Source organism: Idiotropiscis lumnitzeri, chromosome 11, assembly GCF_059441095.1.
Source record: "Idiotropiscis lumnitzeri isolate Australia: NSW breed Sydney's pygmy pipehorse chromosome 11, RoL_Ilum_1.0, whole genome shotgun sequence".
NCBI lineage: Eukaryota > Metazoa > Chordata > Actinopteri > Syngnathiformes > Syngnathidae > Idiotropiscis > Idiotropiscis lumnitzeri.
In genome coordinates this window covers 17,307,170-17,319,903 of record NC_142401.1, presented here as the reverse complement: position 1 = coordinate 17,319,903, position 12,734 = coordinate 17,307,170, and the positions used below count along the sequence as shown (strand labels likewise).

General features: G+C 41.6%; 1 protein-coding gene across 2 annotated transcripts; it reads left to right on the top strand.

The window, feature by feature from the left end:
* The first annotated feature begins 1,922 nt into the window (after positions 1–1,922).
* LOC148327729 (potassium voltage-gated channel subfamily A member 2) lies at positions 1,923–7,031 on the top strand. Of its 2 annotated transcripts, XM_088308972.1 has the most exons (3): positions 1,923–2,139; positions 2,499–2,741; positions 2,835–7,031. In XM_088308972.1, the coding sequence occupies exon 3, from the start codon at positions 2,937–2,939 to the stop codon at positions 4,431–4,433; it is 1,497 nt and encodes a 498-aa protein (XP_088165098.1). In that variant the 5' UTR covers positions 1,923–2,139; positions 2,499–2,741; positions 2,835–2,936; the 3' UTR covers positions 4,434–7,031. The 2 variants fall into 2 exon arrangements, with proteins under 2 accessions (XP_088165098.1, XP_088165097.1); XM_088308971.1 differs by lacking the exon at positions 2,499–2,741.
* The last annotated feature ends 5,703 nt before the right edge of the window (positions 7,032–12,734 follow it).

The window sequence follows — 12,734 nt, the reverse complement described above, 5'->3', positions numbered from 1 at the left end:
GCAAAAGTCAACTTGCGCTATTTAAACGGAAATAGAGTCACGCCTACTAGACTGAGACTGCCTCATCACAGCATAAAAATACTGTGTGAAACTTTCAAAATTAAAGCTTTTATTTCTCAAACCACCAAGCGCCACATGCATTTTACTTCAGTTAGGCTCATTCAGGAAAGAATGAACGTGTTGCCCCTCTACGTCTGACCTTAAAACTCATCCTAAAACACGTGTTTATTCCTTCTTTTATCCTGTGGTCCTGATTAAAAAACGGAGTGGGCCTTATGTGGCTCTCTTGCCTTATTTTTCCCACCCCTAAGCATGATTACATCACATTTCACGAGCTTTTCCGTGTTCAAGGACAGCCGTCGTCTGCTGTGATCGCCATTGGCACTGCAGGCAGAAGAGTGGTGCAAGAGCCTTCGCATTTAATTAAAAGTGTCCAGCTAACGCAAAGTGAGCAGGCCTCGGCCGGGAGCCGACGCGAGCGCACCCTTGACTCATTAATAATGGCTGCCCTGTCACGGGGAACCTGGGAAAGCCATTATGAAGACAGTGAGAGGGATCATCGTGTGTCGCAGCGTTGATGGACTCTGCCAGCACTCACCTTGGCAAAGCTTCACAAATACCAACACACCGACGAGTCTCTACGGCCCTTCTCATATGTGACGGGATTCCCGCTGACCTTTGGCCTTTGTCACGATGTCATGTTCAGCCACGGGGCATACGTCGCTACGTCTCTGAATGTTGCGCATGCGATGCATTCTAACACAACACAATACAATACGTTATTTATAAAGTGCATTCCATAACAACTGGAGCTGTAACAAAGTGCTTTTCCATATGTTGTAAAATAAATTAGCAGGAAATGAAAACACAAACTAAAACACATATACAATATACTAGAACAGAAGCAGTCTCATGTTGAGTCGAAAGCTAAATCAAAATAAAAATGTGTCTTCATTGCCTAAAATAGCTGCAACAGAGCTTTAGTTCTATTTTTATCTCCTTTTGATGTATTATTAATAAATGCTTTGTTGCCAGGGAAACTTGCAATTGGATGGGTGCATAGATGTGTATTGAAAACATTTGTGTTTCAGATCAAAAGATGAACATGACGCTAAAGTTAAGAATTACTGCTTTTATTTCATGGCATTCTCATCTTAGATGCGTGAAACAACTCAGTCACAGCAACATTTTTCTTACTGATTTTTTTTAATGCAGTCAGAAATAATTTCTAATGTTACTTGTCATATTGAATTGGCATACATATTTTTATACCTTTACATTTGTGTTCTGTGTTTTATTTAATGCCAACTTAGTTCCTTTTTTCATCTTCATTTGTAGCATTTTAAATAGTTCATTTTGGACCCAATGCAGAAAAAAAACAATCAATTCAATATGTTGTGATTCTTTTCATTTCTAATAACCATATTATTAAGGAAGCCTCACGACTATCGCTTTAAATTGGCTGCCGCAGAGAAGGTATGGAGTGGTTTCCTCGAGTATGCTTTAGTGACTTCACCTTTCTGTTTCACGCTTCCTCTTTAGCACACTAAACAAACTTTCTAGTTCACATGAATGACACTGGGAGGATCTAGTTGTATTGAATCAAGTCAACCTTAGACCCTCACACTCCACCAAACCTCAAACCGACTGAAATTAGGAAAAAAGACAGCCCCTCCTGCTCCTCCTGGTCGTGATTGTTGAACTTTGCACATCATTTGTCCTGATCGCATTACTCTTTTTTTTTTCTTGCTCCTCTGTGATATCTGCTTCCCTTCGTCCAATACTTAGAATTTTTTATCCCATCATCAATCATCCCCCATCTTCACCCTCAGCCATCATCAGCGGAGTCGTGGAGGAAGAAGAAGGGGAGGGGGAGGAGGAGGAGGGGGACGCGAGGACACACCCGCCCGCACACCGTCGCCCTCGGCCGGTGCACACGGCGAGGATGCAGCAACAGAAGCTGAAGCAGTCAACATGCGGTGATCCCCAGCACTCCCGCAGCTGGAGATGCACGAGAATGACAATTATCGGTCATAATTTTAGAGATTAAAAGTGCTTTTTTTTGTTTTATTCCAAGACAGGAGAGCTAGTTGTCTCCAAACAGCAGCACAGCAGCAGAGTCCACCAAGATGTCTGCAGGTATGTACACCATGCATGAATATTTACATTTTATCCATCTATTTTTTAGTTGATGCAAGCCTCTCTTGAAAAATAACGGTGACAGTCCTCCCACTCATCACCCATGCAATGAAGAGAATACATTTTTCTTCCCTTGGCTGCTGTTTCCTTCTGCTCTTCAATTATTCACGTGTGTTTTTTGAATATTTCAAACACAGCTGTGCCGCATGTTCTAAATCCTACACTAAAAAAAAGTCATTTATTTGCTGTTTGTGCAGCACAAACACAAATTAGAAGCAGACAGTACCTTTTTTGTGCATGTGTGCGTATGTGTGTGTGTGCGTGTGTGTGTGTGTTTTTGACTGCGGTGATGTTGTCAGCAGGATGCTGCATGCGTGGCTCCTGGTGCCGGCTGCATTGCCGTGTTCATGCATGGCTTCACCGTGAGAAGAAGGGGGAGAGGAAAAAAGCATGAGCTGGTGGCTTTCGTTTGCAATTGCCCAATGCAGCAGATTGGGCGTTCTAATTTACGAGCTGCTGCACTGACTCTGCCTGCATTGAAGCAATTGACATGCAAGGCACACAGCCCGGTGGCGTATTAATTGCGCTCGAGCAAGTTTGAGGTGATTCTTTTATCAAGGTGCAAGTTGAGGAAGTATCGAGTGTTACTTGTCTCAAGTTTACCTGACCTACTTGTGTGACTGTCCTACATGCAGTCCTGCCCTGAGAGACGCCTGGACGATTCTCCGCACCCTAACGCACCACCAGCCCTCCCCCTGAAAGGTGCAGTCCTCGCCCAGCCGCCTTTTCCCGCCACAATGACGGTCGCCACGGGTGACCCGTCCGACGAGGCGGCGGCGCACCCGGGACACCCGCTGGACTATGACCCGGAGGCGGACCACGAATGCTGCGAGCGGGTGGTGATCAACATCTCCGGGCTGCGCTTCGAGACCCAGCTCAAGACCCTGTCACAGTTCCCCGAGACGCTGCTAGGGGATCCCAAAAAGAGGATGCGCTACTTCGATCCGCTGCGCAATGAGTACTTTTTTGACAGGAACAGGCCCAGCTTTGATGCCATTTTGTACTACTACCAGTCGGGCGGGCGGCTAAGGAGGCCAGTGAATGTCACACTGGACATCTTCTCTGAGGAGATCCGCTTCTACGAGTTGGGCGATGAAGCCATAGAGATTTTCCGCGAGGATGAGGGTTTCATCAAGGAGGAGGAGCGCCCTCTCCCTGACAACGAGTTTCAGAGACAAGTGTGGCTGTTGTTTGAGTATCCGGAGAGCTCAGGTCCAGCTCGGATTATCGCCATCATCTCCGTCATGGTCATCCTCATCTCCATCGTCAGCTTCTGCCTGGAGACCCTCCCCATCTTCCGCAACGACGAGGACGACATGCACAAGTCCCACGCCGAGATCTTTTCCCCCGAGACCAACACCACGGTCATCAGGTACACGTCCACCTACTTCACTGACCCCTTCTTCATCCTAGAGACGCTGTGCATCATCTGGTTCTCCTTTGAGTTTCTAGTGCGCTTCTTTGCCTGCCCCAGCAAAGCGGGTTTCTTTGGCAACCTCATGAACATCATTGACATCGTGGCCATTATCCCGTATTTCATTACACTTGGCACAGAGTTGGCAGACAGTCCAGATGACGGCCAAGCCGGACAGCAGGCCATGTCTTTAGCGATCCTCAGGGTGATCCGCCTGGTCCGAGTGTTCCGAATTTTCAAGCTCTCACGCCACTCCAAGGGGCTTCAAATCCTGGGCCAGACCCTCAAGGCCAGCATGAGAGAGCTGGGACTGCTCATCTTCTTCCTTTTCATCGGCGTCATCCTATTCTCGAGCGCGGTGTACTTCGCAGAGGCCGACGAGAGGCAGTCCCAGTTTGAGAGCATCCCGGATGCCTTCTGGTGGGCCGTGGTCTCCATGACCACGGTGGGCTACGGCGACATGGTACCCACCACCATCGGGGGCAAGATCGTGGGCTCGTTGTGTGCCATTGCCGGCGTACTTACCATCGCCTTGCCGGTGCCCGTCATCGTGTCCAACTTCAACTACTTCTACCACCGAGAGACGGAAGGGGAGGAGCAGGCTCAGTACCTCCAGGTCAACGCGCCCAAGAGCGAGTCGGGCGAGGAGCTGAAGAAGAGTCGCAGCGGCTCCACCATCAGCAAGTCGGACTACATGGAGATCCAGGAGGCGGTCAACAACAGCAACGAGGACTTCCACCGGGAGAACCTCAAGACGGCCAACTGCACGCTGGCTAACACAAACTACGTCAACATCACCAAGATGCTCACAGACGTGTAGTCTATTGTAGAGATCACAGGGAAAAAAAATCATGCAAAGGCAATAGAATTCATGAATGAGATGCTTTTCACGCCACGCTTCACTCCCGCCCTTATCACTCTCAACCAGAGCCAGAATTTTTTTGCATTTGCATGGAGTTTTCTGAGTGATATGTCACTCAAATGCCAACCAAAAAGAAGCAAGGAGAAAAAAGAAAAAGCTTTTTAAAAGTTAAGACAACACACTGAAGTCGCTTGATCTCTCACTTCCCAGGGTGCACTGCTCTGCATTAGTCACAAAACACTTCGGGGACACCATTTAAAAAAAAAAAAGAAAAAAGGTGATCATGAAGTTGTTCCATTCCCAGGTTTGTTTCTCACAGCTCGTTTTTGCAAGGATGAATGACAGACATCGGCACCACAAACGCTTGTGGTGGGACACCTTAGTAGTCAGTATCTGATGAGTGACTGAAAATGGCCTTGACGCCTCGCTGCTTTGCTCTTACGCAACGTGTTACTATGATGCGAACTCTCGTCAAGACGCGTTCCCCGCCATTCACCTAAACCGGTCTTATACCACAGAGCTTTGAGGACAACTTGAATGTTTCTTCTTGGGTTTTGTTGTTTGTTGTTTTTTATGTGCAGCACATATTCACATAGTCTGTAAGCAGGCACTGTTATTCCGTTCAGGGGGTCCTCAGTTTATGATGGTCCCGTCATATGACCTTTCAAGTATAAGAACAGCACGTAATGAATTATTGAGAGAAAACATGGTCACAAAAAGGTACACTAATTTCCAGTGATCCTTACAATTTCTAATTGAATGGATTCACTTATACAGCTATTGACTCTAATTCCGTGGCAGGTTGTACATCTGGTGCATCAATACAATACAAAACAATGATAACGCCACACAACAGACTTAGATCATTTGGAGCAGTTGAGAATTTATTTTTATCTGCTAACATCTGATCTAATGCAAAAAAAACCCCATCACGCACAGCATAAATACTGATTATTAAATTCAATAATAATGTGTGATGATCCCTTCAGATGCGTCCTGCAAGAGGATAAAGAATTGCTGTTGTTATCGTGGGCCACCTGTGAGACAAATTTGAGATCAGATTGAGAAAGAAACTTTCATACTAGAGTAACATAGGATTAGTGATAGACATGTTACAAAATATGTACAAAGTCAGGTTAAGTCGCCACTGTAGGAACGGAACTTTGTCCTAAACTGAGGAGCCACTGTAGATGCATGTTATTTGTCTGGTGGCTCAGTTGCCCCCTACAGGCCAAACATAGAAGAACTCAAGCTGGGCATACACTGCAAATGAAGTGCGTTTCTCACAGGATTTCAAAATGTCCAAATATTGAATCACGGCATTGTTAGGCATGGAGCTATTGGTAACTCACATCGGAATCTACAATCATCCATTTGAGATGGCCAAAACCAGAAAGAATTAGCAACACAGGTACATTAATAACTGTGTCGTTTTTGTTGATAGCTTGTGCGCAGAACTAAACGTATAAGTTTTGAGAAAATTTACAAAGGAAAAATGCCTTTAAAAAATGATTCCGTTTGGATCGTATTCAAGGATCAAAGCTAATGGAACAGTCTTTGAATTAAAATTTACTTCATATTTGGTGATTTTACATTTCATTCAAGATATTACTCAAGTAAGTATCTGTTACAAGCATCATAAAATTTGTAGTAGAAAAATTTGATTAATCGCGGTTAATTAATGAAATATTTTGCGATTAATTAGTTAAAAATTTTAATCGCTTGACAGCATTTCAATATAATATCTTCAAATAAACCAAATTTTAGGAAAGTGTAAGTGTTATTCTTGAAAATGACCAAAGTGAAGCTGTTTCAACTGATTTTGCAAGTCCTGCGAAAAACACATTGTTGGCCATGACGTCCGCAATCCAGAGGCCGAACTGGACTGTGTTTTTTTACAAAGCAGATGTGTAGCTCAATAGCAAAGCAGTTACAGTTCCTTTCCCTTAATGAATCATATATACATTTATTCTTCCACCCGTAATACGTATAAGTATGTAGCAGTCTTAGAAGAAGTGCGCGTAGTGACTTGACAGTGTCGTACGCCATTTAAGATTTCTTGTCTGTCATCGCACTAGCTAGATATGATGTTTGCACACAATATGGTTAACTGCAATTACCGAAAGTACAGTGCCCTAAAGGGTTGGAAAGCCAATCAATTCAAATTATATTTGACTTAAACATGTTTTCTTATATTTTTTCCTTTAAAATTCTCATTGTCACAGTGTATGCCCAGCTTTTTTTAACCCTGAAGAAAACACATCCACCCACCCCCAAACCCTGACCTTCCACCTAAAAGCCTTCGCCAGGTTGCCGTAAAAAAACACGTTGCGGTCGCAGAGGTAACATAACCGTATAGGACGCCGTTGTTATCGTAGCTACTTTTAAGAAGAATGGATGTAAAAGAATCTCTTCTAGTCTTGCATGACATCCAGTTCATCCCTAGAAGCATGACTTTAAGCTTCAAGCTCCCTGCAGAGTCAAAGAAAAACATATAAGCTGTACTAATATATATATATATATATATATATATATATATATATATATATATATATATATATACATAATGCATATATAATATATAATGCATATATAATGAAGCTAACCTTCAATAGTGAGTGCCATAGACACACACTCCTACAGTCCTACTAGACGTTTCCCAGCATACCTTGGGGCAATATATTTAAAAAGAGATAATACCACAGGTTTCAGTTGACATTTAATTAGCAAGAATGCCTGGCTTGTTTTGAAAGATATGGCATTGGGAGTGAATACGGTTTTGATTTCGGGATGGTGTCCAGCTAAGGATAGCTGCCATTAGCACAACACTGCCAAGGCAGGCAGTCCCAATCATTTGTCCATCTATTCATCTGTCCGTCCATGCTCTGGGTTGATCATCAGCATCAGTGTAGCAGACCTTGGCTGTCCCTCCTGAGTCCCATGTTTGACATTTGTCTGATGGATGTCAACTGATAGGCGATTTGGGGGCCGGGGGGGGGGCATTTGTCTCCGTAGCATGCAGCATTTTCAATGAACTCTCCATGCCAAGGCGAACGTGTCTATTTTTAGGTTTCCGACATGCAACAGTAACAACACGTGTCACGCCACCGCTGCTGATGCGCCAAACGCCCACCCACCCACGTCCACTGCTCTCACGCGGCCCCTCAAACATACGGAAAAAAATCTGCTAAAATGAAATACTGAGAAAGAGAGAGAAAGAACTTTTCTCTATTCACTTTGGCACGTAACTTCAAAATGTCAAAAATGGAGTTTGCCCACACTAATACTTAGTGGCGCCAAGAAAAAAACACCAGCGTTGTGGTTCTTAAGCAATATTACCCGTTTTTAATCAATCAAAAAGCACTACCACTCTCACCATGCATGTAAGAGTGTGAAAAATACGTTCTCATTAGAAGTTTAGTTGGGCCCACAACCGGTACGGATTTTTTTCGGCCATCGCCAATTCCAACATGGCAGAATAAAACTTTGATAACCAATTAATCTTCAGACCATTGTATTTCCTTTTGAGAATGCATAAAAAAACACAATATATTGGATGGAACAAACAGGTGAAGCACATTTATGTACAATGACTTTGTCTTGATTTCTGTAATATTGAACAATTTAAAAAAAAAGCTAAAAAATATGTATTTTTTCTACTAGTTTCAGTCCGTTTTTGTGCATTATCCTGCTAAATTCCATGAGAACAGGAAAAGAGGGCACAGCTGTGTTGATGCATCATTTATGTACTGTACCTTGTAAATGGGACGACAACAAAAGGCATCTTCGCCTATGCATGCTGACACATTTCTCTGAAAATATATATTTTTTCATTTTGGCCAAACCCGCTGTAGCATGAATGCACAACGTTGAAAACACAACCGGATGAGTGGGGTCAACTTACTTGCATATTTTCCAAACTTTTTTTTAAAACATTGGCGTTTAAAATTCACTCTGTGAGATAGGTTGGAGGAACGCTGGGAAATCTATGCATTGCTTTTCATATGAGATTATTAGATCGTGGTCACGAGGTGACGTTTTAAACCGATGTGATCGGCACATACACACGCTTGCATCTGAAACAAAACTTGAAGCCAAAAAAAAAAAAGAAAATGTTGCAATATTCTCCTGTGGGATAGCTCAATGGGTACTTTTTCGATTGTTTGGGGGTTTGTTTGACCTGCATGAAAACACGCACACACACACACACACACAAAAACAAACGCAGACACAAACACATGTACACAAGTGCAGCAAGGTGACCAATATGCAATATGTATGCATGTGTGTGCTCGAGAAAGAATGACTGTGACTTTCACACAATATTGTACAGTTATTCACCCCTCTCCTCTTCCTTTGTATGAAAAGGCTGGATTTACACCGCATGTTTCAAGTGATCTGGTGGCACGATTAACGTATGCACCATGGAAAACAACGATCCAAAACGAATTGTGTATCTGCCAATTTGAATGTGACTCTGTGAAATTGAGTTGATTATAATCTCTCAAACTGATCTGTAATTCCCACTCCTAATTGAGCACTTTGACCTGCAGTGTAAATCCCGCCAAAGGGACCTGGAAGCTTCCGTGTTGGATGATGTTTTTTTTCCCCCATTGAAATGATGAGCTTGATGTACATGCGAGCAAAGACAAGACAAGGCAAAGACAATATCTGCTGGTGGCATATGGACTTGGCAATATAGTAGGATCTGCACTTTACAAGACAACAAGGACAATCTGTGGACTAGAGAACAACATTTAGTCCTTCCGACATGATTGAGAATGCTGATAAGGAAATATCAATAGCAATGAAGCCAACAATAATAATAATAATATCAATAACTCAAGTGTTTTGTGTTTTCTCTGCATTTTAGTATGACTTGCGACAACTTGCTTTTCCCCCGAAAGCTAATTTTAGCCCAAATCGATGAAAGGATATTTTGCTGCTATTCTGGGTGTGTTTCTGCATCTTTGTAGCCACGGGGAGGCGTGCAGGACATGTTGAAAATGCCTCGCGGTGTCTTCAGCATCCAGCACACGGTGTATGCGCACCCTGCAGCTCCAAAGTGAACAGAGCCTGCGCTATTTTTAGCCTTTTGCTTCAAGAAGGAGAGAAGAAAACTGAGAGGAGGAGGAGACAGTCTTGAGATGAGTTGATGTTGATGCAGGGCGAACATATCGACAAATTCATGTCGTGTCAAATCATACGTATAATATTAGCTGTCGTTTTAGGTTTGAAATAGCAACCTCCAGGAGAGACACCATCTTTCTCTCAGCAATGTATGGAAAACTAGATGGGGTGGAACATGACTTTGTGGCCGCAATGCAGATATAACGGGCGTACATGATGCTAATTTGTGGTCCCCCAAAAATGATTTGTGACTGCAAAATGTTGCATAATTTTTTTTATTTTTTATTATTTTATTTTTTATATATTATTTAAATACAGTCTCATGTATTAAACATATATTTTTTAATTTTTTATAGTATTAGCTTTTATTTAGAGGAATATCAGGTGGATGCCTAACCCATTGTGATCAGCCTCTGCACACCTCTGGCGTCGTGTGGAGTCCTGGCATTTCCAAAACCCTCAATTCACTCTAGGAAACTCCCCAAAAAATAGAGGCTTCACTTAAAATTTTAATCATTAAAATATTTTTTTTAAAATATATAAAAACCCTGTCAATAATCACTCATATTAAGTGTAATGGCAAAAAAGGCAACTGTGTAGTGGAACACACCAGCGTCCTCTAGGGGTGACAATTGGACACTGACACTGAGCTGACTAAATGAACAGCTGAGGTTGAGGCTAATGATGTCCCGCAATGGCCTCAAACCCGTTGTCCAATCAGATGGTTCAAATATCATTGCTACACAGTTTATAGTCACTTATGGTGGCATTTTTTTGCACTGCACATAAGAATTGCTATGACAACAATTCAACTGGCACTGAATTGATTCGTCACTCTATACCCCAGGAGGTCGGCATCTTAGTTTAATTTGGCCAGTCCAATTTTTTTCCGAACAATTCACAGGCTGGGATTAAATTTTCTTCTGGCAAAGGCTGCTTTTCCTTTTCCTTTTCTTTATTATCGGTATAGATGCTATAATATGGAAACCTCACGGTTTACTTTCGTCATGATGATAATGTCACTGAGCAATAATTATTATATAATATTCTATAAATATTAAATAACTATATATTGATATAATGGGAAATCTCACTGTATTGAAGTAATCCTCACTGTATTGTAGTCAGGTTTGCGGTACACGGTCTCTGCATTTTCCCACACAAATACAAGGACTTCTTAATAAAGGCAACACGTGTATAGAAACAGCCAAGTAACAATAAAAAGAATCATCAACTGCCCTTGCTAGTTTCTTTATATGATATGCTATTTGTTTAATTGGGAGATGAACATGTGCCCCTTATATAAACTACTTAGCAGGCACACCAGGCTTTTTTTTTTTTTTTTTTTACATAATTTTCAGATGCAATGTGGCCTGAGCCAGTCAGCCAATCATCAGAGTATTTCTCCGAATGTGGTCACATCATCACTTAAGTTAGGCAGCTAATCAGGTGCCTGGAGAGTCATACAAGCACCCAATTGGAAGAGGAGTGTTTCCAAGAGCCATTTCGAACAACTTGAAATTTTAAACCAGAACAGACCATTATTTAGAATCAAAACGATTAAATTGAGGCACTAATATTACTGTGAGTATTGCGACATTTCTACACTGCAAATCTGCTGGTCTTAACCTCAACCTCTTCGGTGTTAATTTAACACCGGCTAACTGTCTACATGCATTCACACTACCCAGTGTTTAAGAACATTTAGAAAGTGTTAAATGTTCAACTCCCAATAGTGTGTGACACCCACTGCTTTAAATGTGTCGGTACGCTCCATATTTGACTGTTGTCAGGTTAATTAGGTAGTGAGTAACAGCAAATCATTAAGTTAATTGATTAATAAATAACTATATAATAGATAATAAATCAATCCATTATCTGAGCCCCGTATCCTCACAAGGGTCGTGGCGGTGCTGCAACCTATCCCAGGAGTCACCAAATAATAAATATATATATAAAAAAAACAAAAAAAAAAACAAAACAAACAAGTGTCATATCACACAATGGTGTTGTAATAAAATAGATTCTTAGCGTCATAAATTAGCGATTGAACATGATTTCGGGATGCCGTTGTGTTTATGTTGGTAGCATCTATCTAATATCAATGAACAATTTGATAAGGCAAGCCAAAATGTCCTAAAGTATATCAAGCATTCCCACGTGTGGCAACTTCAAAATACGTAAAAGCCTACTCAGGCTTCTGTATTGGAATCAGTGCACTTTGTGTGACATTATGAGTATGTTTGCAGCTTCCTTGTCTAAATGATGGCCCATACGCCATATAAATATTCACCGTAGGCAATTTATTATTATTTTTTAAGTATTTGAGGAGCCTGAATGAATGAAGGAATTCTATGAGTATCACAAAATCCCAGTATGCCATAAAGTGCTGGTACTTACCACCACCGCATACTGGCCCACTTGGAGCATTGTTAACAAGCACAAAATGAAGTGTTGACAATACAGTAATAATGACATGATTCTGTGTTTAGATTAAGACTAATGAGTCTTAATACCAACACTATACAGTGTGAGGGAAATAAAATGAGACGACGCAAAAGATTTATGCAACTCAATACTCACATAACTAGTTACTGAAACATCAATTAATCAATGCGAATAAACGTGTAGCTCATCACTTTAGCTGCCTATATTTGATTGAACCAAAACGTGATGTCACAGAAATTACAACTGTGATTGTCCAAGTGACCCATGTGACTGATACACACATGTATACCTGATATGGAATCTTAATTGTCGACAAATTATTATTATCTTTTTTAGCCGATATGAAACCAAAAACTCACGTGGAAACCAAATTAGGAGACAAAAATATTTTTTCATCAAATACAATCATTTGAGAGTTTGGCCTACCTTCGCGAAATTTGCTTCTGTGTTGCAAAGTGAGGAGGAGAATGATGCCTCAGAAAATTGTCTCGACTCGATTGAAAAAATTTTCATCTGTAACTAAGGATGTGCATGGCTTCAATTTCAAATGGACACCAATCAGGTTCAATCCAAGTGAAACCCCATTCTAAAAATGTATCAGTTACACCTTAGCCCACATAAGCTGTTGTTTTATTTACTGTGTGGTGTTAATGCAACATGACATTCCATTTTTAATACCAT